The following is a 20,600-nucleotide window of genomic DNA, read 5'->3' as shown; positions in this document are numbered from 1 at the left end:
CAGGAAAAGAGCCCCATAACAAAAACCCCCCAAAAAAAAAAAAAAAAAAAGAGAGAGAGAGAGAAGTACTTTAAGGGAAAGGAATTAAGCTATAACGGCAAAAATACACCTCCTCCCCAGGTTTATTAACAAACAGCCCTGTAATTTTCCCTATAAAGAAACAAGGTAAGGAGGGAGGGGAGAAGGCAGATGAGAACTGGCACTAGCTGGAACATAAGAGCGGCCTCATATTTTATTGCCAACACAATGACCTGTGTAGACATTGCTGTACCCTGATAAAGACGTTACCCTTAGATACTTTTATGGCTAGACCTTGGCTATTCAATCTGTGTATCAGATCGGGACCTTTTATTTTGCGAAGAATCTGAGAGCCTGAGTTAAACTTGTTGCAGTGTGTCCCAGTCTTTCCTTGGAGCTGCAAGTCTTAGTCTAGAAAATTACATGTTTATCCCAAGACTGTTTCAACCTTGGGTTATAGAACTTCAGGACGATTATTGAATATATAGGCTCAGATCATCCATTTCTACAAAAGTCTATCAATAGAATAACATTTTTTTTTGAGAGGTTTTTCGCTATAGGACGCATGCGCTCGCCAGACAGACAGAGAGAGACAGAAAGACAGAAAGCAAGAAATCACCCCCCAGGGGGGATGGTCACGCCGCAATCCCTTCTCCTCCATTCTCCTCTCGGGATCTTGGGCACGCACGCACACGTGCCTGGCGCGAGTTTTAAGCCACCGGGTCCGGAACGTGAACCGCGGTCAACTACGTGGAAGTCCAGCGACATAGCCATTACGCTAACTGCTGGTTCCCTAGAATAAAATTTTTTATATTTATTTTATTTTATTTTTCTATTGTCAGAGTAGGCATGTGCTCACCAAAGAGTGAGCAAGCATACCCCAGGGGGCGTGGTGTTTTCACAGTCCTTTTTCCTACATTTCTCTGTCTTGTCAGGATTGGGGCACACAGACATATGCCCAGCTTGTTTTTCAAGCCAGCAGGACCTGGATTTGAACCACAGTGGGCCATGTGGGATCCAGCTGCCACTGCACAGCACTTAACCAGGGCATTGTGGGGCTGGCCCTAGAATAACATTTGAAGAACTGTTTTGTTGTGGTAAAATGCATATAGCATAAATGTTGCCATTTTGACCACATTTATGACTCAGGAGTGGTGATAATAGTTCCAGTGTTGTGCAGCCATCATGACTGTCTATTTCCAAAATTTTTCATCACCCCAAACAGAAACTCTGTACTCTTTAAGCAGTATCTCCTCATTCTCTCCTGTCCCTCTGCCCAGCCCCTGGTAACTTCTAATCTGCTTTATCTCTGAATGTGCTTATTCAAGACATTTCATATAAGTGGAATAATAAAATATGAGTCTGGTTTATTTCCTATAGCATGTTTGCAGAATTCATCTGTATTATATTATGTATAATAATAAATTATTATGTATAAAAAGAAATTATTATGGCTGACATAATATTTCATTGTATTTATATGTCACATTTTGTTTCATCTGTGTATCAACTGGATTATTTCCACCTTTCAGCTATTACAAATAATACTGCCATAAACACTGAGTACAAGTGTCTGTTCCAGTCCCTAGAATAGTATTTTGCAAATTGAGAAATGCATAGATCCTTTATATAAAAATATGAATTCTTCCAGATTTCTAGTGGTGACTAAAATTATTTCAGTGTAACTTAAGTATAATGCAAACATAAAACTAACAATTTGCTCCTTGTTGCTCTTGTATACTTGTAAAGTCAAAACCCTAAACAGAACTAAACTTTATTTTCAGCGAAATTAAGTATAAAATAAATATAATTAAAATTAACAATTTTCAGCAAATTACATTTCCTGAAAATAAGTGGCTTATGTTTATTTTAATAGTGTGAAAAGATATATTTTTGGCCCAATGGACCATTATTTTAGTCTTCATCATTATGGTGTTTCCTTCTTAACAGTGAACTCATTTTTAAAAAAATCACTAATCTGTTATCATAGTATATAAATCTAGAAAATAGTGAGAAAATAATTTCAGGAAAAATTATTTCCTATATATTTACAACTAGAGTTTCATTAATGAATTATTGCTAGCAGGTGCCTAGGAAAGAAAAATTCACATATTATTAGATATTAACTGCTATAATCAGGGTTTTTTAAAATTAATTAATTAATTATTTTCATTTCATTTTCTTTTATACATTCAATCACATTATTATTTGTCTTTCAAAGTGGATATTTCAAAAGGTGAACATTTCTCCCTAGTGCTACAATCAGGTTTTAGTATTTTGATTAACCCAACATTTGTTTCTATTGAGCTTGCTTGAATTATTAGCATTATATCATTCAACCTTAATTTAGTACTAACACTTCACTTATTTATCCATCTGCCCCTGTTTGTCATTAGCTCACTTCCATGAAACTACTGGGTCATCGGAAAAGTCATGATGTATTTTTCTGTGCAAAAATGCATCATGATTTTTACGACAGTCCAGTAGCATTGCACTCTGAAGTAATAGGTTGTTTTCATGATGTGAAATCATATTTTCAGTTTATTAAATAAGAATCTAAAGTCTTCTTCCTTGAAAATGCCTTTTACTTGCAAATTATACTGTGAGAGTGTAGTTTTGTCTTCAGAACTGTAAAAAATTAAAATATGAGCACAATAGTAGGACAAAGGATAATGGTTATTTTTACATTAGCGTTTGCTTGCTGAGAGCTAACAGATATGCTTACCAACCCCCAGAAAGAGAAATTCTGTCTTTGAGGTATCACTTAGCAATGTTTTAAATGTCAACATGAAAACTAGTTGTAACACTGAAAATCCTATTTGCTAAATTATAATCATCCAAGGATTCGGAATATTCTTGTATTTATTCTTTATTGATACAAAAAAATGTTTTCTCCAAAGAATAAATCAAAAAAGAACACTCCCCCAGTTTGATGAATACAGATTCAAATATAACTCTGTGTTTTATTCACATTAAATTTGAATGCTTTACTCAGAAAGTTGATCTGCCACTTAAAAATAGAAAGGCTTGGGACCAGCAGATGGTGTAATGGATACGTCACTGGACACCCACATATTGAAAAGCAGTTTGAGCCCCAGACTCGGTGATTTAAACTCACACTGGGCACATGTGTGTACGTATCCAAAATTCCAAATGGAGAATAGAAGGGAGTGGCATAGCCATACCTTCTGGAGGGTCTCACTTTCTGTCTCTCTGTCTCTCTCTGTCTTCCTGGCAAGTATACATGCCCTACAGCAAAAATCTCTAAAAATTGTCATCATTATAATAATAAATAATAAATAATAAAAATAGAAAGCCTTGTGATTTCCAAACTTCATACAGATACTCTATTTTTACAGTAAATTTAACTTATTATTTCTTAATGAGTCGAATTGCCATGAGGATAACTACTTGTGTTACCTAATAACTCGTTTTCTTCCTACCTGGAAGACCAAACTGAGGAGAAGGTTGCTTGGTGAACACAGAAGCTGTACGCACGGTGGACATTGAATGAGTATTAAGAAATCATCTGGTTAGGCAATGATAGCCCCCCTTAAACACCTGTATTACTAAAAGAAAAACAGTGTCAATCACCCTTGAAAGAGTTTCATCCAATCAAAGATAATCTTCCTTTCTCTTGATTTCAAATTGGCCCCATACCAACTCTCAAACTTTTGTTTTTTCATCTTCAAAACCAATGTCACAAATTGCGTTTTTAATGAAATCTCAACTTTTAGTCCATAAAAACAAGTTTATAGCAAATAACTCTAACTCGCCGTGTGCAGATTCCAAAAATAGAATTCCCTTTCTGACCAAGGCTTCTCTATTTTTGATAATTGTTGACATTCTTCTTAATGATCTTTCTGAGGTGGGAACTATAAATCTATTATTAGCTTATTGCCAGTACTATGCCTTTTATTTGAAAATATTAATTCTTTTCTATATTTAGTTTACATGCTTTCATATGTCATTGTGGGATATTTATAGTGATTCTTGATTAGCTGAATTTTATCCTCAAAAAAGTGAATAAAATTTTAATGAATACATTTGATTTATCCAGAGATCTTCCTTCTATAGATATTAGCAGATACACACTTTATCTTAACAGACATAGAACTGCATGTAGACGGGGCAAATAGATTGTGAAATGGCATACCACAATGGAGTAAAAAAAGAAAATTTATCTAAAAAAAAATTGAAGGTACACATCATAATGTGTTTTTTGTTCAAAACAATGAATATGGTACAATCCTTGATTTGATTTTCACACATTTAGTGAATGGTTCAAAAATTCACACTGTGGGGCTGGCCAGTAGTGTGGTGGTTAAGGTGCTGAACTCCCACATGGCCAACAGTGGTTTGATTCCTGGACCTGGCAGCTTGCTTTCTCACTTTCCCTCTCTCTCTCTCTCTCTCTCTGTCTCACTCAACAAACTAAAATAATAATAATAATAAAGTTAAATCATTCTTTATAAAAAAATCCACGTTGTACCCCCACAAAGATGTAAAATTACATGTAAAAAATTTTTTAAAAATGCACTGAAATATTAGGTTGTTGGAAAAATCGTGACATACTTTTTCTATACAAAAATGCTCTTGACTTTTCTGACAACCCAATATTTATTTAATTAATATGAATTTTTATCATGTGACTCTTTGGTACAGTATCTTAGTATTTAGTACATTTCAAAATATACAAATATAGTTTCCTATCAAATCACCACTGAAAGTCAGGAGTCCACCTTTATATGTTTATAGAATATTGTATGCAAAAGAAGAGCAAAAATATATCTTAAATGTTGATTAAATAAATATTATAAATGGGTATTACTTGAGTCTACTTCATTAATATTTAAAAGCCCCATCTTAATTTTGACTCAGCCAACCAATACAAGTTCAGTCTTACTGCAGCTTCCAAGACAAGATATTGTACAGAAAATGTATATTTGACTATTAGGAAGAAGGTTTCACTGTAAATAAAGGTGGTATCTTACCTCTTTGGTCATTCTCCTTCATTATTAGGCATGGGTTTGCTAGTGAGTATCTCATTGGTTGGCTCATCAACCCCGTTTGCTCTTTGAGTTTTCAGAAAACTTTTGCAAAAAATTTTAAACATTCAAGAATGCTGTGAAAGGTAGTTTTATGAGCATCAGCATCACATACTTGTTGAGCACACACATACACACACACATATATATGTATATTATATATATACATATATATACATGGAAATAAAAGAAAATTGAATAGGAAACCTATTTTATTAGAGTATTATAAATGTGAAATTTATGCAATTTTTGCATTTGATTTTTATACAGGCAGAAATACTCAGTGTCCTCAGTCACAGAAACATCATCCAGTTTTATGGAGTAATTCTCGAACCTCCCAACTATGGCATCGTCACAGGTAGGAACTCGTTATCTGACTTCTTTCTTTCCCCAATTACCTAGCTTTAGATCCCTTAATATGCTAAAATGCTTAATATTAGGTTCAGTAGTGAATTGTGTGCTACTGTCAGATGTCACTTTTGTTGCTATAAAGCGTTAATAAAACTGATTATATCAATATAATTAAGAATGGTGTTTCCACTCTACCCATGTTTAATTGTGCTAATTATATCTGCGTAAATGCTATTTAAATGCACTCGCAGCTGCAATACCAATATTTAAAGGTGCCGTTTGAGTAAAATTTTATTTAATTAGTTGAAATGAGACATTTTTTTTTGTAACTCTGTGACCTTTTATAAATTAAGATTTCTTGAGCTATTCATGTTGTAATTCTTTGCAAGACATTTTAATCCCAGTAGAGCATTTTCTCTTCAAGGTCTCTGACGTGAGAACAATATTTTTCAGGTTGGTCATCTGAGTAGGTAATGACCTTGATCTAAATTATCTCATAACCTGGAGCAGCAGTTTATAACTTGTAGAATTACCCCTTCTATAAAGAAACATATAGAAAATTTTGCTGCATATAAACAAAAAGATACATTTTTAATACTCGATGCTCATATTTATATAACCCACTGAGCAACGTAAGTCTATAATAACTGTAGTGTTAGGTTTCAGAAGAAATAACTTCAATCATGTTCTTCATCATGACATTTCTTTGATTAGAACAAGAGCTAGGGACTAGCAGGTGCCATGGTAGTTAGGGCACTGGACTCCCACCTGGCTGACCACAGCTTGAGTCCCGGACCTGGCGGCTCACTTTCTCACTTTCTCTCTCTGTCTGTCTCTCTCTCTCTGTGTCGCTCTCTCTGGTGAGTGTGCGTACTCTGTAGCAAATTTAAAAAATAATAATAATGACATAAAATGAAAGAAATCTTAAAAAAATAAAAACTGATGTGAAAACCTTAAAAGATTAGCTTATTTTTCCCCTGTAGTGATAAGAACTGAGATTGTCTTTATAGAAAATGATCAGAAAACACCTTCAATAAATATATTAAATATGTTGGAATAATTATCTAATACTTATAGTAATTCTACGAAATATGTAAGATAATTTCTATTTTAAAAATAAAAAAAAACTAAAACTCCGACTTAAGTACTTTTTTCATGATCACCTAGCAAATGGTAGAACTAGAGAAGTATAATGTCTCAGACTGATTTTCTGTAGAAGTTCCTCTTGCAAGCAAGCTCGATTCTAGAAGGCTATGAGCTCCCCTGTTCTTATGTTCAAAAGGACACAGTATCATTTCCACCTTCTGGTGGCAGATAGTTTCACATGCTTTTACTCTCAGTAGCATTTTATCCTAAATTCTTAAGTGAAGGAACATATATCCCCCGTTAGCTTTTTTTAGATCTGGGCTCTTTAAATGAGGTATGTAGCAATTTTCACCTTGAGTCTGTATTTCTTATTAACATACCTACCCAAGGTTGGGATATATGGTTAGCAGGTAAATGACAACCTCTGGCCTCAGTCTTTCTTAGCCATAATATTCAATCTTAGTTGTCTCATCCAAAGGAGAGAGTAAGAATCCAAGGAACATGTTGAATAAGTTTGATTTTAGTTAGTATTTGTATCAAACTAGCCAGCCCTTTGTTTTATGTATCCCTTTAGCATTTCCTGCTCATACCTACACTTACTCAAATTCTTTGGTTAAAGTAGTTCTGTATGGACTTATAGCCATCTCTTTTCCTGTAGATGTAGGAAGCCACTGTATTTTTGAAAAATACAGTTTTACAAATAAAATTTTTTTCAACTTCTTTTTTTTTCTTTTTAAATTATTTTCTTACTTTTTTGGTTTCATTTTCTTTTATACATTCAATCACATTTTTTAGCTTACAAAGTGAATATTTCAATATGTGAACATTTCTCCCTAGTTCAGTTGATACACCCATGTACTGTGTTTCTATACAAATGCAATTTTTTTAAAAAATGAAAGTTTATTTAAAATATTAAAGAGACATCCACGTTTTGGTATTTTCATATATGTTAATTTGGTATCATTATCTTTGTTCCTAGCGATGTTAGTTTTAATGAACTGTTTGTTTATGTGAACCTTTTCAACCAGCCTGTGGTGTTGGGATCAAGCCATGCTTTGTGTGAGGGTAGCAGTCCGTATACATGGAGCCAAGATGAGAAGGGCAAAGATCAAACGGATCAGAGGCGATCGTATTTACCCTGCCTCCAGAACACGAGTCAGTCTTAGTGTGAGGAAGTTAAGAGAGCAATAAAGATGGGCCAGCAGACCTTGTCACCCAGCCCAGCTGGATACCCTCCTGTGATCCTCATCATCTCTAGCAGCTGTGGGATGCTCTGAGGGAAGAAGTCCGAGTGGCCTGAATCCATTTCACTTGAGCTGTTTTGTTAATAGAAATGTTGTTGCACACAGTTTGTGGGTACCTCCTACTAACTGCTTGAAGGAATGATTTATCAGAGTGAAATAGCACAAGCACTGGAGTGGGAATTGGGTGAGGTGAGGTCTTATCTTGATTCTGCCAAAGCATCGTAGACAGACTACTGAGGAGCTCTCTGTGTCTCCACTTCCACGTGAGTGAAGGAATAATGACCTCTAGGTGAGAGTGAGTATGTGTACACTTATGTATGTGCTTGCTGAAACGTTTTATCATAGACTTCTCAATCCTGCCTATAAAGAAACTTGAGAAGAATCTCCGAGGTGGCTGCCAACTTACTTTCTTTAAAGGGAAATGTACCTTTCCCACCTAGATCTACAATGCCACTCTAGATCTGGGTGACTAGAACCTCAGACTTTAAAGTCAAAAGAAATGAAATTTATGCTGGGCACATGTACATGCGTGACTGGAGGAGAAGGGATTGTAGCATGGCCATCCCTCCCTGCCCCCACCGGGGGGGATTTCTCACTTTACCTCTTTCTGTCTCAGTCTTTTTCCAGAGAGCACATGAACCTTAGGGCAAAACAAAACAAAACAAAACAAAACTCTCTAAAATTAAATAAATTGGAAATAAAAGTGAAAAGAAAATATACTGTAATGGGTCATATTTTCTATCGTCTTTGGGAACCTCTTAATTCTACAATTCTCTCTCTCTCACACACACACACACACACACACACACACACACACACACACACGCATACCCTAATATAAACACTTGAAGGCTGGAAGAACCCCTGGAAGAGCAAGAAAGGAGTTATTAGGTACTTTATCATGAAATTTTTTTGTAGCAGACAAGATTGGTGAGGAACTGTCACTCAGAAAGTATCTGCTGGGACCAGCAGTTAGCATAATGGCTTATGTTGCTGGACTCCCATGTAGCTGGCCATGGTTCAAGTCCCGGACCTGGTGGCTTAAACTCACACTGGGCACGTGTGTGTGTGTGCCCAGAATCCCAGGAGGCGAATGGAGGAGAAGGGATGGCAGCGTGGCCATCTCCCTTGGGGGGGGGGTGATTTCTTGCTTTCTATCTCTTTATGTCTCTCTGTCTTTCTGGCGAGCACACACGCCCTATAGCAAAAACCTCTTGAAAAAGAAAAAAAGAAAGTATCTGCTAATCTGAGAGTAAAGAAAGGGTGGGAAATCAGGTTCCACTTTCAGATAAAAGTGAAGATCCCAGAGGCCTAGGAAATTGCCTCTGTGTGCACAAGAGCTGACAGCGCCCATGTTTATTATTATAACATATATAATATTCTCAATTGGACTGGTCTGAGGTGTATTTCGTATTGGGTAAATTCTCTCTATAAGCTATATGATGTATAGTGATCAAATGTATAAAATAATGATAATAAGTAATAGAAATTTTAAAAGAGAATTAAAGGAAAAGTATGAAAATAATGAATCAATAAATATAGAATCTCAAGTAGATAGAATTATTTTCTTTTCTTTTTTTTAGAAATTTTTGCTATAGGACATGTGCACTTGCAGAAGAGATAGAAAGTGAGAAATCATTCCCAGGGCAGATGGCCATGCCACAGTCCCTTCTCCTCTATTTTCCTCTCAGGATCTTGAACATGCATGCACACGTGCCTGGCTTGAGTTTCAAGCCACCAGGTCTGGGACTTGAACTGTGGTTGAGCACATGGATGTCCAGAGCCTTAATCTCTACACCATTTCCTGGCCCTGATAGAATTGCTTTTCAAGAACCTAATGGAAATTTTGGAGTCAAAAAAGACAATAATCAAAATGAAAACTTCTCCAGACTGACTTAATAGCAGATTTGAAAAAACAAAAGTTAAACAAAACAAAACAGTAGTAAACTTAAAGTCAAATCAGTAGAAATTATCTAAAAATTTTTTTTGAAGAAAAATGAACAAAACCTCAGAGACCTACAGGACAAATCAAGTATACCAAGAAATATGTAATAAGAGATGAGAGAGGAAAGTTAGAAAAATATCTGAAGAAAAAATGTCCCAAAACTCCTACTTTTGATAAAATACAGTAAGTATAAATGCAAAAGAACCCATATCTAAACATAGTAAGACTGTTGATAAAAAGTAAACATCTTGAATGTAGCAAGAGAAAAACAACTCGTCATGTACAAGGGAACAACAGGATAATAAATGGCTGACACCTATCTGCAGTAATGGAAGTCAGAAAGCAATAGAATGACATTTAAAATGCTAAAAGAACAACAACAACAAAAAAGGACAGAGGAACCAGGCCATAGTACAGTGATAACACAACTGGACCCACATAGGAAGGTCCTGTGCTCATTTCGCAGGACCTCACTGTGCCCAGTAGTCGTGCACATGTGCTTATGATCTAGACTTGCTAAGAAGGATGGACTGTGGTGTGCATTTGTTGGAGGTGCTTGTTTCTGTCTCTCTTTTTCTTAGTATATCCCTCTCTCATAGAATATACAAATAAACGAACTTATAAAAAAAACTGTATCTAGGGAACCAGCAGTTAGCGTAATGGCTATGTCGCTGGACTCCCACGTGGTCAACCGCGGTTCATGTCCCGGACCCGGTGGCTTAAAACTCACGCCGGGTGCGTGTGCGTGCGTGCCCAAGATCCTGAGAGGAGAATGGAGGAGAAGGGATTGCGGCGTGACCATCCCTCCTGGGGGGTGATTTCTCGCTTTCTGTCTCTATGTCTCTCTCTGTCTGTCTGGCGAGCGCACGCGCCCTACAGTGAAAATATCTCCAAAAAAAACCCAACAAAACAAAACAAAACAAAACAAAAACTGTATCTAGCAAAATTATCTCTTAAAAATGAAATCAAGGGCCACACTGTGGCAAAGTGATAACACAACTGGACCATATGGAAAAAGGTCCAGGGTTTGCATCCTAGCATCTTTCTAAGCATGCCAAGCATTGATCCAGACCTGCTGGGACTGGGAATGGATTAGTATGGGGATCCGGTGGGGATCCTCTCTTTATCTCTATCCCTGGAAGAAATAAATAAACTTAAAAAAAGAAGAGAACGTCTAGGCAGGTGGTGTGGTGTTTGAGGCACTGGACTCTCAAATGGCTGATTACAATTTGAGTCCTGGAGCTGGTGGCTTGCTTTCTCACTTTCCCGCTTCCTCTCTGTCTCTCTGTGGTCAAATTAGAAAATAAATAAATAAATAAATAAATAAATAAAAGAGGTGAATAAAATTAAAAATAAAATAATTTAATAAAATAAAAAGAAATCACAGTAAAGATATTTTTGAATGGAGAGTGAGAGAATTTGTTGCTAGCAAATCTGTCTTATTAGAACTACTAAAGGAAGTCCATCAGACTGAAAGGAAATGACATCAGACAGTAATTAATATTCATAGGAAAAAATAAAGGATAGGGGAAATAATAAATTTATGGGTTAATGCAAAAGAATCCCTAAGTATATTTAGTGATATTTTTGTTTCTCCCATATCATCTTTTAAAACCTAAGATGGTATAAAATAATATATCTTTTTGTTGACTTTAAAACATATGTCGAGAGCTGGCTCTGTAGTGCAGTGGTTAAGCACTGTGTGGAGGGAGCCAGATTCCACATGGCCTATTGCAGTTCTTATCCAATATTGGCAGCTTGAAAAGAACACTGGGTTCATGTGCACATGTACTCAGGATCCTGACAGGTTGGAGAAATGGAGGGAAGGAAGTTATGGCTTGACCAGGCCCCATTGTGGGGGCTCTCTCTCTTCTCTCTCTCTCTCTCTCTCTAGGTCATACACATACTTTATGGCTTTTTAAAAAATACATATATGTGTCACAGTAGTATCATAAATACCATAAAGGATAGAGAGGGGATGGAGTTATATTGGAAAAAAGTTTCTACAGTTACTATAGTTAGGTTAGAGTTACTATGATGAAATTGGAATAATACATTAAAATTGTGTAACACAACAGAGGGCAGTAGAGGAAGAACAGAAGACTAGGAAAGACAGGAAGCATGTAGAAAACAAAAGTGGCAAATGTACCCAACCATACCAATAATTACATTAAATATGAATGGCCTAAACACTGGTCAAAAGGCAGAGATTATCAGTCTGGATTTAAAAAAATAAGACCCAATTGTATACTGTGTACATACCTTAGATTCAAATAGGTTAAAACTAAGAAGATATAAAATAATGTAATAACAGTAACTGTGAGAGAGTTTGAATACTACATTAATTTCACACAAAAGAAACTTAAGAAATATTACTAGAGACAAATAGAACCATGTCATAATGATGAAAGGATCAATATCTTAAGAAAAAATAGCAATTACAAATGTATACATACATAACATAGGTTCCCAAGGTATTTGAATCAAAAATTAACTGAATTAAAAGGAGAAACAGACAATTCAGTGATAACTAATTTCAATACTCTAGTATTTATTTATTTGCTATAGGGCACATGCTTTCATCAGAGAGAGAGAGAAACTAGAAAACTTAACACTCTCAACAAACATTACCTAACTCATATATGTAATATGCCACTCAATAAATAAAATGTAATTTTTAAAGTACATATAGAACATTTCTCAAGATACATCATTTTGTAAACTGTGTGTCAGATAAGGGACTGATAACCAGAATTCACAAGGAACTCAAGCAGCTGTTCTGAAAAAAGACAATCAATCCTATTAAAAGACGGGAGAATGAGTTGAAAAAAACACTCTCTAAAGATGATATACGAATAGCTAAGAAGCATATGAAAAAATGCTCACCATCCCTCATTGTAAGGGAAATGAAGATCAAAGCAACAATGAGATACCATCTAACCCCAGTCAGAATGACTAAGATTTAAAAAAAAAAAAAAAACGATAAACTAAGATTTAAAAAAAAAAAAAAACGATAAGTGCTGGCAGGGGTGTAGTGAAAGGGGAACTTTCTTACACTGCTGGTGAGAACGTAAATTGGTCCAGCACTGTGGAGAACAATTTAGAGATTCCTAGAAAACCTACAAATAGAACTACCGTATGATCCCCAATTCCACTCTTTGGTATCTACCCAAAGGACAGAGTAATACTTAATCAGAAAAGCGCTTGCACATCGATGTTTATTGCAGCACTATTCACAATTGCTAAATCATGGAAACAACCCAAATGCCCACAAACAGATGAATGGATAGAAAAACTGTGGCACATATACTCTATGGAATACTATTCAGCCATAAAAAAAGACCTGGCTTTTGACAGGAAGTGGATGAATATGGAAGATTTACTGCTGAGTGAAGCAAGCCAGGCTATGAAGGAGAGGCAGTGTATATCCCCACTTAATATATACTGAGTGTCTGCACTCTTTGACTGAAACTGATTGACTAAAGGATGTAGAAACACAGTATATAGATGTAAATACCAGATATAGTGTGTGTGAAAGGGGAGGGTCTGAGGAAAGACATTTAGAAGAAAAATAGGGAGGCGACACATTAATGGGACAAAGAAATGTGGTATTATCTGTTGAAGGTATTTTATAGTTTTATCAACTGTACTAGGGAGAAATGTTCACCTGTTGAAATATTCATTTTGTAAGCTAAATAATGTGATTGAACATATAAAATAAAATGAAATAAAAAATGAAAAAAATAATGTCATGAAATAACTCGAAATATATCTAAGACGAATGGTATCATGTAATGTATGCTTTCCAACTACAATGGAATTAAATTAGAAATCAACAACAGAATGAAGCTTGGAAAATCTCCAAGTATTTGGACATTAAACAACACACTTCTAAATACCCACAAGTCAAAGAAAAAAATCACAATTGATTTTTAATAACTTTTCTGTATTTCTCTCTTTCTCTCCCTCTCTCTTAACTGTCTCTCACACTCATGGAAAAAATAAACTTTTTTTAAAGTTGAACATAAACTTATTATGTGATCCTGTATTTCTACTCCTAGGAATCTATCCAACAGAAATGAACATATTTCCACAAATAAATATATATACAAATGCCCATAGCAGCATTATTCATGATAGCTAAAAACCACGAGCTATCTAAATGTCTGTCAGTTGGTGAATGAATAAATCAAATGAAGTATACCCATACAATGGAATAGTATTCAGCAGTAGAAAGGAATGGAGTACTGCTACATTACATAACACAAATAAACCTTGAAAACATGTTGAAGGAGTAAAGTCAGACAGTAATTTGTTTGATTGCATTTAGATCAACTGTCCAGAAAAGGTGTATTTGTAGAGAGAACAAAACAGATTATCAGACTGGGGGTGAGAGTGGTGATTAAACCAGCATGAGGAAATTATGTAGAAGGATGGAAAAATTCTAAGACTAGATTGTGGTGATGGTTGCTCAACTCTATGAAATTACTAAAAATCATTGCAATGTATGCTTATAGCTGGTGAATTTTTGGTCTGTAATTTATACTTCAATAAAGGTGTTTTGAAGACTCCTTTTTCATTTTATTGAATTTTTATGCTTAGATTTTAAAGATCTCTTACAAATCTCAATGCAACCAGGATTAATTTGTTTACATTGTTACATAAACTCCACATAGCATTATGTGGTTAATGTTATTTTATCCATTAGAGTAAAACTTTTAAAGAAATACCTATTTACATATAGACCTTAGTTTCCAAAATATTCTTCCAATATCTCTTTGTGTTTCTCTTTGTTCCAGCCAAATGGCTGTTGATTCTGGACTGAAGTTTATTTTTTTGTATGTTAGTAGTCTTGATTTTGACAGTTTTTTCCCAAGATGATAAAAACTCTAGAAACTATAGCAAAAAGCAATTATTACGCACTTTGATGCTTTTTACTAAGTTCTTGAACATAGTTTCCCAATGAAAATATAATAATTCCCACAATACTGCTTGGTCTTAATTATTTGCTTATCTTTTTTCTTAAAATAGAATATGCTTCTCTGGGATCACTCTATGATTACATTAACAGTAACAGAAGTGAAGAGATGGATATGGATCACATAATGACCTGGGCCACTGATGTCGCCAAAGGTAATGATGCTTGATGTATTGTTACGGAATAATGGAGGGCATGTCTCCTCCTGGCATGGGAACATATGTCAGAATTTTTTTTTTAATTCTGTCTTTAGCTGTTCTTGTTTCCTTAGACCATAATTAGGAAGACTTCGGCAACTTACTGTACAGGTAATAGTTTAGGTCATCCTCCCTCCACTCCTGAATTCCTTTTCTCTTTTCCTTTCCTTTCCCTAAAATTAAGGCCTAGCAAAATAAGTGAACTTTTGTGACATTTTAATTGACCAATCTACATGACACATGAAATAGAAAAATGGTAATTCTGCCGTTGTTCTGAGTCTTTACTTAGACTCAGTATTCAGAAACATGATTTATTGTTGGATTAGTTCTACTCAGTTTGTATGTATAATATTGTGCTATAAATAATAACCACTTGCAAAAAAATGTATTTGTCTTGCCATGTGAAAGCAAATCAGATTTTACTTTATATTTGGACACTACTCTTGGAAATTAAATATTTTTAATACACAAAATCCCTAAATAGGGTACCCAGTTCTTTTTCCCTCATAAATTCCTGAATAAACTAATGCTATCTAAAGCAATTCAAATTCCATTTATTTTTATCTTTTTTTTTTTTCCATTTTCCTAACTGAACATTTCTGAGTTTTATTTATAGCTGCCAAAGTTACTTTGGAAACAACTTCATCTAAATAATGAACACTGATAGTTAACGTTTGTATTCTAGCAAGCCCTAGAAGTCAAGTGTGTCCAAATTTTACTGGGGCAGTTAACTTCTTTGCATTGTATTATCTACAAGTATCTCTTCACAAATAAATGCAGAGTTATTTAGCATTAATTAAGGGGGAAGGCAACTTATACTTTGCTTTCACAGTGACTTCCAAAAATGAGTCCTTCCTTAGAGTATTACCTTGTTTGTTTTAAGATTCATCAACACCTGCCAAATTCTTCAAATAGGGAGAGTGGAAAACAGTTTTAAAGTTTCATGCTAGATGCTGCTGCTGAGTGATACTTCATTACCTTGTAAGAATAATAAGCTCTATGTTTCAGATGATATGCCTAAGGCTTTGCCTGTGTTAATTAACTTAATTGTGTATTCATGCACCAGGCATCTCAAATCAGCCTTAAAATTTTATATTCTTCGAGATATTTTTCATGGAGCATCATAGTCACTTCCGTGCATGGCAGTACTCAGGGACCACCTGTTTGCAAGCAAGGTGATGTGCTATTATTGGGAGCAGCCTGCAGCATTGTGGAAATACACTTGAGCAAATGTAAATACATGTAAAGGCAGTCCTTGACTTCTAGTACTTTACCTTACAGATGTTTGCATTCAGGGTGCTCAGCTAATTACACCACGTTATTATTTAATGGCACTTAGGACGGATAGACAACAAACAAATCAACCGGTACCAGTCTCTCTGCTTCCTACTCGGCTCTTCTTCGGCATCCCTGGTTCCCATAAACCCCTTCCTTCCTTCTCCTCCTACGTACACCTACACACACCTGCGTACAGCTCTGCATAGACACCCATAGCATCCTTGTCTGAGGGCGAGTATCTCTTGTCTCCAGATCAGCCCAGTTATTTTCTAAAGAGTTCGGTGCTCTGCATCAAAAAGGCAAGGAAGAAAACAAACAGAGTTAAGTAGCAGACTAGAACTGTAAGTAAAGAATAAGGAAGGAAGGAAGGCATGGGATTGGGCCCTGACACTGTCAAAACACAAAGTAATAAAAAACCTTTTCAGCCTGGCTGGTAAATTGACCTGAAAAGCAAATGCTACTGTGTGTTTTGCTTCAGGTGAGAAGAGTGAGACAGAGAGGGGCATGTTTATTTATAGTTGTAAGTAATATGTAACATTTAAAAATCCTTCCAGTTGGCCTGTAAAAAGGAAAAATAAATCAATGTTTTAGGAATGACTTCAACCATCTCTGATAAAGCTGTTTGTAGAACTTAGAGATTAAATAAAGAGGCTTGAGCTTGGTGATTCTGTTTGAAATTCAGCTCTGTACCTTTCAGTCTGACCATGATTGGAGCCACTGAAGCAACAGTATGTTGAGAAATCCAAGAATGAATAATTCATTTTAAATTCATGCATTCTGAAATAGTTGTTGCTCAATCTCGTTGCCATTAAGAGAATATCTGCTCAAAGTGAGATCCAGATAGTCTCTTCTTTCTGGGTGGGAAGAGGAATGGAGGGTGGACCAGCAAGTATATCTGAAATTACTGGAAGTCGTCAGTGCATCAAAGGAACAGTTAAAGCAGATAAACCTGGAGAGAGTCTCAAAATGTTCAAATCCATATCTCCCCAAGTCTCCTCCATGACACTTTTCAATTCTTTAAGGAAACCCTGCATGCTAAACCTGACGAAAGAATTTTTCAGCCCTATTAATTTTGCAATAATAATAATAATAAGGCAGAATAATAGACAACTCTAGGAAAAAAAGTTAGAATTTTATTTGTGATCATAACTGTTTATATACACTAAACATTATTTAAACATATATTGCACAGTAAACACAAATAATTTATAATACATTTTCCTACAATAACCTGCCAATGAGGAAGAAATGCACCTATATTTAGAGATTTTGTACTTGAGTCATGTTTTTGAAATATCTTCTCTACCTGTAATCATAATTAAACAGATTCTACCTGAAAAGTTACCCAGGAACTTGATCCTAAAGCAAGAGAGAGGTAAACATGACATTCAGTCATAAAGATAATCAAATTCTACCCAAGTTGTAGCTATTGAATTTTTATAATTTGAAGTATGTAGAATTTCATATGAGAAGAGAGACTGCCTTTATCCCAACTAGATCTTATTTAAGAGCATTTAAATTACTAATACTTTTGTTAACTTGACACTTTTCAGTGATTTTGTTTCATTTATGGCAAGAGTTTAAATTTTTCTTATTTTCTCTGTTCTTTCATGATTCTTCTCTATATAATAACCAGAACAGTAGAATAATAGATTATGTAAAAATTAACCTTTATAAAATTGAAATGTTCTATATACTTTTAAAAAACCAAAGTCTAGTTATTATTTTCTGTGGATACTTCATTAACAAAAGGAGCCTGTTTGATTGGAGGAAAGGGCTGTTTCTTCATTACTTAGAAAAGATAACTTGTGAAATAGAGGAAATCATTTCAGTAGAAAATGTTATTTGCCTGTGTTCTGAGGGGGTAGGTAATAGATATAGAAAGGATCAAACACTACTAAGGGCAGGTGTCTTTTAAAGTATCATTTTTGTTTGAAGATGATAAAACTTAAAAGGTATAAAAACAATAAAAAAAAAAAGTTTTTACCATAGGGCCCATGTGCTTGCTAGAGAGACAGTGAAAGGGAAATGAAAAATCACTTCCCAGGGGGCATTCCACAGCCCAGTCTCGTCTCTTCCATTCTCCTGGAATTTGGGGCAGTTGTGCACATGTACCTCATGTGATTTTCAAGCTGCCACGTCCAGGACTCCAACCGCCGTTAGCCATGTCGGAGTCCAGTGCTTTAACCATCACGCAACCTGCTGGCCCTGATTTTTAAAAAAAAACTATTTATCTACATCCAATTTACTGAAATAACTTGGTACACATCAGAAGTATGCTAGAGAAAATTTTGGAGCGTATTTATAGATTATCTCAAGGATTTATCCTTGTAAAATAATGAAGTATTTTGTAAATACTGTATTTTTTTCTGTCTGAAGATCTTACAGTTCTTTACTAATCAATCCTCCCAGTTCTCTTCACCCCTGCTTCTACTCCCAAATTTTGTTGGAATGAGTACAGAGAAAATAAAGCCAAGCTGCAACTGCGTAACTGCAGACATCCAAATGAAAACTGCAAACCCTGCTCAGAGCTTTGAAGGTTTAGAAAGCATTTGGTAGTGGAATACCTTAGTCACCAAGCACTTCTTCCAGAGGTTATTTTTGTGCAGAAAATTAAGGTGTCCTTATTTGGTATTGTAAGAAGCTAACTTTACCTACAGTCCAATTTCAACCTCTAAGCATTTACAGCTCAATAAAATTTTACTGAGCATATAGATGTTACTGCTGTAGACATATGCTGTTTCTGTTTTATCAGTTGTGGAAGAGCAGAGCACATGAATTTAACTTCTGCTGAATTCTTTGCTAAAAATATTAACAGCCTTTCCCCCCCTTTTTGTATAAAAAAAGGAATGCACTATTTACATATGGAGGCTCCTGTCAAGGTGATTCACAGAGATCTCAAGTCAAGAAATGGTAATGTAGTCACATGTTTTTATTTTAACTATTTTATTACAAATTCATGCACCTATATATAGAATTAATGCTTTACTTAATTTTTTAACCGACTGTTTGATTTCCCATTAATACTAAGAAATCTTCCCACTATCAATAGATACCAAAATTCTCTATCTCGTTTGAAGAAGCTGTGTATCATTCTTCTGTATGACTATAGGACAGAACGTGGACATTTGCGTTGTTTTCTTTCTTAAATGACAAGAAATATTGGGCTTACTACCTTTCCGCCTCATTGTTCAACACCTCCCTACTGTAGTGCCCTGGAATCGTTTTCTAAAAGGAGCCTTGCTGGGTCAAAGTGTGCAGTCTCATATTTTTAGCCTTCTATTTTTAGATGGTTCTTTGTACTAGAAACTTTGAATTTTGTTCTCATAACTTCTGAATTATATGGTCTAAATTTTTTATATCAGTCATGCCCACATTACCTGGAGTACTGATCAAAAATGATCAGCACATTTGGAGTTTGGAAAGTAAAAGCTTCCTTTTGCTTCTTTCTCATCTTCTGTACTTTCTAAAGTTTATTTATGATCCTATATTTTATAAGTTGGAAAGAAAGCATTTTAAAATAACTTGCAGAATCAGACATTACCTTAAAATACAGTGATAACAAAATGCTCCTCTTATTATATCACTTCATAGTTACCAGAGAAGGGCAGTAGGTTTATTTAGCTCTCCAGAAACTACTAAAGTAAACCTCAATGTTTGCAGCTTAAAAAGAGAAATCCATGTTATCACTTCTTTAAGTATTTTCATGCTTCCTTAGTGGTTCTTCTGAGGAAGAGGAGAACTATTTATTTTTTAAAAAAATCTTTGGATCACTGCAGCTTAAATGGGAATATGCTAATAGTGTGATCCTTGGAATGGAGAGTGATGGCAAGTAGAAAAGGAGGACCAGAAATTGACCAGATACCCTTGCTCATATTCCAGGGCTGTGAGTTTGTGTTTGGGGGTAGGACAGGAGGGGCAGGAGGAGTTGGAAGGAAAGAAGGGAAGTTGTTGGCCACTGCCATTCATCGGTAGTCCAGAGTGGCCACCAGCCTAACCTGCCAATTGACACTGCCAGGTTGTTCTTGCTCTCTTCTCAGTCCTCATTTTTCTGTTGGCTCTCCTTAGACTTAAATGTCCTGGAACTAAACTCTTTTGATATGTAGCCGGCTAACAAGAAGTCCTTAGGAAATAGACTGTAAGCTCCATGAGAACTTTAACAATACTGTCTTGCTCATCTTCCAGTACATAGTCCTGCTCAGCAAATACTTAAAGGAACGGATGTTTGAATACATAAATGAATGAATGAGTATTATTTCAGCCTTTAAGAAAATTACTCTGTGTGGCCAGCCCATGGCCTGGAAGTTAAGTTCCACTCATATAGTGGAACTCATGGTTTGAGTTCTGGACCAGCGGCATGAGAAACATGCTGTGCACATGTGTGTGCATGCCCAGAATCCCAGTAGGAGGGACAGATGGAGGAGTCGCAGCATGACCATTCCCCATGGGGTGTCC

General features: G+C 35.5%; 1 protein-coding gene across 1 annotated transcript in view; it reads left to right on the top strand.

The window, feature by feature from the left end:
* Positions 1-20,600, top strand: part of MAP3K20 (mitogen-activated protein kinase kinase kinase 20) — a gene marked incomplete in the record, with an annotated part of 221,492 nt that overhangs the window by 114,827 nt on the left and 86,065 nt on the right. The window contains 3 exon segments of the mRNA XM_014588849.2: positions 5,337-5,424; positions 14,724-14,825; positions 18,993-19,058. Of these exon segments, the coding sequence (XP_014444335.1) occupies positions 5,337-5,424; positions 14,724-14,825; positions 18,993-19,058 (256 nt within the window).

Source organism: Tupaia chinensis, unplaced genomic scaffold (genome assembly GCF_000334495.1).
Source record: "Tupaia chinensis unplaced genomic scaffold, TupChi_1.0 Scaffold000314_1, whole genome shotgun sequence".
In the NCBI taxonomy this organism is placed as follows: domain Eukaryota; kingdom Metazoa; phylum Chordata; class Mammalia; order Scandentia; family Tupaiidae; genus Tupaia; species Tupaia belangeri.
This window is presented reverse-complemented; position numbering and strand designations above follow the sequence as displayed.